The 2,500-nt window shown below is 47.3% G+C and overlaps 1 protein-coding gene across 1 annotated transcript in view; it reads right to left on the bottom strand.

Moving 5' to 3' along the window:
- fnbp1l (formin binding protein 1-like) overlaps positions 1 to 2,500 on the bottom strand; it is a gene marked incomplete at its 3' end in the record, with an annotated part of 21,376 nt that overhangs the window by 15,526 nt on the left and 3,350 nt on the right. Inside the window, 1 exon segment of the mRNA XM_080549009.1 lies at positions 1 to 29. This exon segment is cut by the window's left edge and continues 87 nt beyond it. Within this exon segment, the coding sequence (XP_080405135.1) occupies positions 1 to 29 (29 nt within the window).

Genomic DNA, 2,500 nt, shown 5'->3' with positions numbered 1-2,500 from the left:
GTGTGTTTCTCCAGGTTGTCAAACTGGTCCTAGAGGGGAGGAGGAGAAGAGAGCAGGAGAGAGGTGGGAGGGAAGAAGGGAGAGAGAGAGTTTTAGTTTGTTTCAGTGTGTGTGTGTGTGTTTCATTTCATTTCAAGCCTTTATTTCAACTCGGGGACCACTGAGAGAGACCCTAATTTTCGGTGGGGCCGAGTGTACAGGATATACATATACATACAGGATATAGGCTACAGTGCAACAATAAAAACAATAACAATAATAAACACACATTCCTTCAACAAGGATCAATCAAAGCAGGTACAAACAGATACACAGTGGTCCCTAGTCATTGCCTTGAATTGACCCACTCTTAAAAGTGCTTTGGAGCAGGTTCCAGGAGTGTGGAGCAAATAAGAAGGCAGTCTTTCCATGTTCTGTACGCATACAAGGGACCTTACCCCATTTGAGGTAAGGGCCAAGATCCTGACTTAACAGTGAAGAAATGTACGGTGGCAAATTCCCAAGCAGCGCCTTATAAATAAACAGTTACCAATGCCAAGTACGCCTCATTTCTAGGGATGACCGACCAACCATGTCATAAACTCCTCAAGAAACGTTCGGAAACGTTATTTCGGTTGATTATTCCTCCCCTTTAATAATACCAATTGGTATTGTATTTTATATCGTCGGAAAGCCTGATTAGTCACCTTTACAACGAGGTACAACTTGTAAGGATCATGCATTTGTGGAAGGAGCAACACAGCTAAACGTGTGGGTGGCGGCCCAAAAGAATGTGCCAAAATCCCCATTGTAATATTCTTCTGTTGGTATTCACTCTCGTTTTGAGTTGCTTGGTGGATTGGATGATTGCACTCTCCCACAGTAATAAGGAAAAAACAACACATATTGACATTTTTATACTTTATTCATTTTACACTGTCAGGGACCTCAGTAGCATGTGGAAGATCCATACGCAGTCACAACAGCTTGGCACCTCCTCCTCATGCTGGTCACCAGCCTGGTCACACACTGCTGTGGGATGGCATCCCATTCCTCAACCAGGGTTTGCCGCAAGTCAGCCAACATGGTTGCGTTGGTCACTCTGGTTCTGGCTCTGTGGGGGCGAGCGTTGTCATCCTGGAGGATGGAGTTAGGTCCCAGATTCTGGAGATATGGGATCGCCACTGGCTCCAGAATATCATTCCGATATCTCACTGCATTGAGATTGCCTTCAATGATGACAAGTTCTGTTTTGCAGGGGATTTTGGCAAATTTTTGGCCTCTACCCACACGTTTAGCTGTGTTGCTCACACACAGCTATGCTAACACACAGCTATGCTAACACACAGCTATGCTAACACACAGCTATTCTAACACACAGCTATAAGCTAACAGACTGACACACCGTGTGTGTGTCACGCTGCAGTAGGCATCCGGAGGCAGTGTGTTCTTATCAGACATAGTGACTTGCCAACATAACACACACACACTCACACGCACACGCACACGCACACACCCAGAGGGGTTGATGTTTAGTGAGTCAAGTGACAACATTAGTGATCATGTGAGAGCTGTGTGTGTGTGTGTGTGTGTGTGTATATCAGGGTCACACACACACACACACACACACACAGCTGGAGAGCTGTCCAACGTCCAGGGCTAACCGCGAAGACCATCTGTGTGTGTATGTGTGTGAGTGTGTGTGTGTGTGTGTGTGTGTGTGAGTGTGTGTGTGTGTGTGATCTCATCACCATGGACGACCATATGAGAGGGGTGGAGCCAGCTCCCTGAAGAGACGAGACACACACACACACACCTCTCTTTGACTCCTCTTCCCTTCCGAGAAGCCTGGTATCGATCTGGAGCACGTGTGTGTGTGCGTGTGTGTGTATGTGTGTGTGTATGTGTGTGTGCGTGTGTATGCGTGCGTGCGTGCGTGTGTGTCGGATTTCACAGGAACCTGATCTGTCTATTGTCTGTTCCTGTTTCTGTGTGTGTGTGTGTGTGTGGAGGCAGACAAGGTGACCTTTTCTCTGTCACAGTGAGAGTATTTATGCAGGAATAGCATTTAGCATACAGCATTCAATATCCATGGAAGAGTAGCATGTAGCATACGCTGCAGGATATCACTACAGAATTAGCATTTAGCCTATGCCATTGGATATGAATGCAACGGTAGCATGTAGCATGCTGAGGCAATGAGAGTCAAACACTATCTGGGGGGGACAAAGTCTGCCACTGACAGAGAGAGAGAGAGACACACACACGCACGCACACACACACACACACACACAGAGAGAGAGAGAGAGAGACACACACACGCACGCACACACACACACACACACACACACACAGAGAGAGAGAGAGAGAGACACACACACGCACGCACACACACACACACACACACACACAGAGAGAGAGAGAGAGAGAGAGACACACACACGCACGCACACACACACACACACACACACACACACACACACACACACACACACAGAGAGAGAGAGAGAGAGAGAGACAC

Source organism: Nansenia antarctica, assembly GCF_963989245.1.
Source record: "Nansenia antarctica genome assembly, chromosome: 19".
NCBI lineage: Eukaryota > Metazoa > Chordata > Actinopteri > Argentiniformes > Microstomatidae > Nansenia > Nansenia antarctica.
The sequence above is the reverse complement of the archived record's forward strand: the minus strand, read 5'-3'. Positions and strand labels throughout refer to the sequence as shown.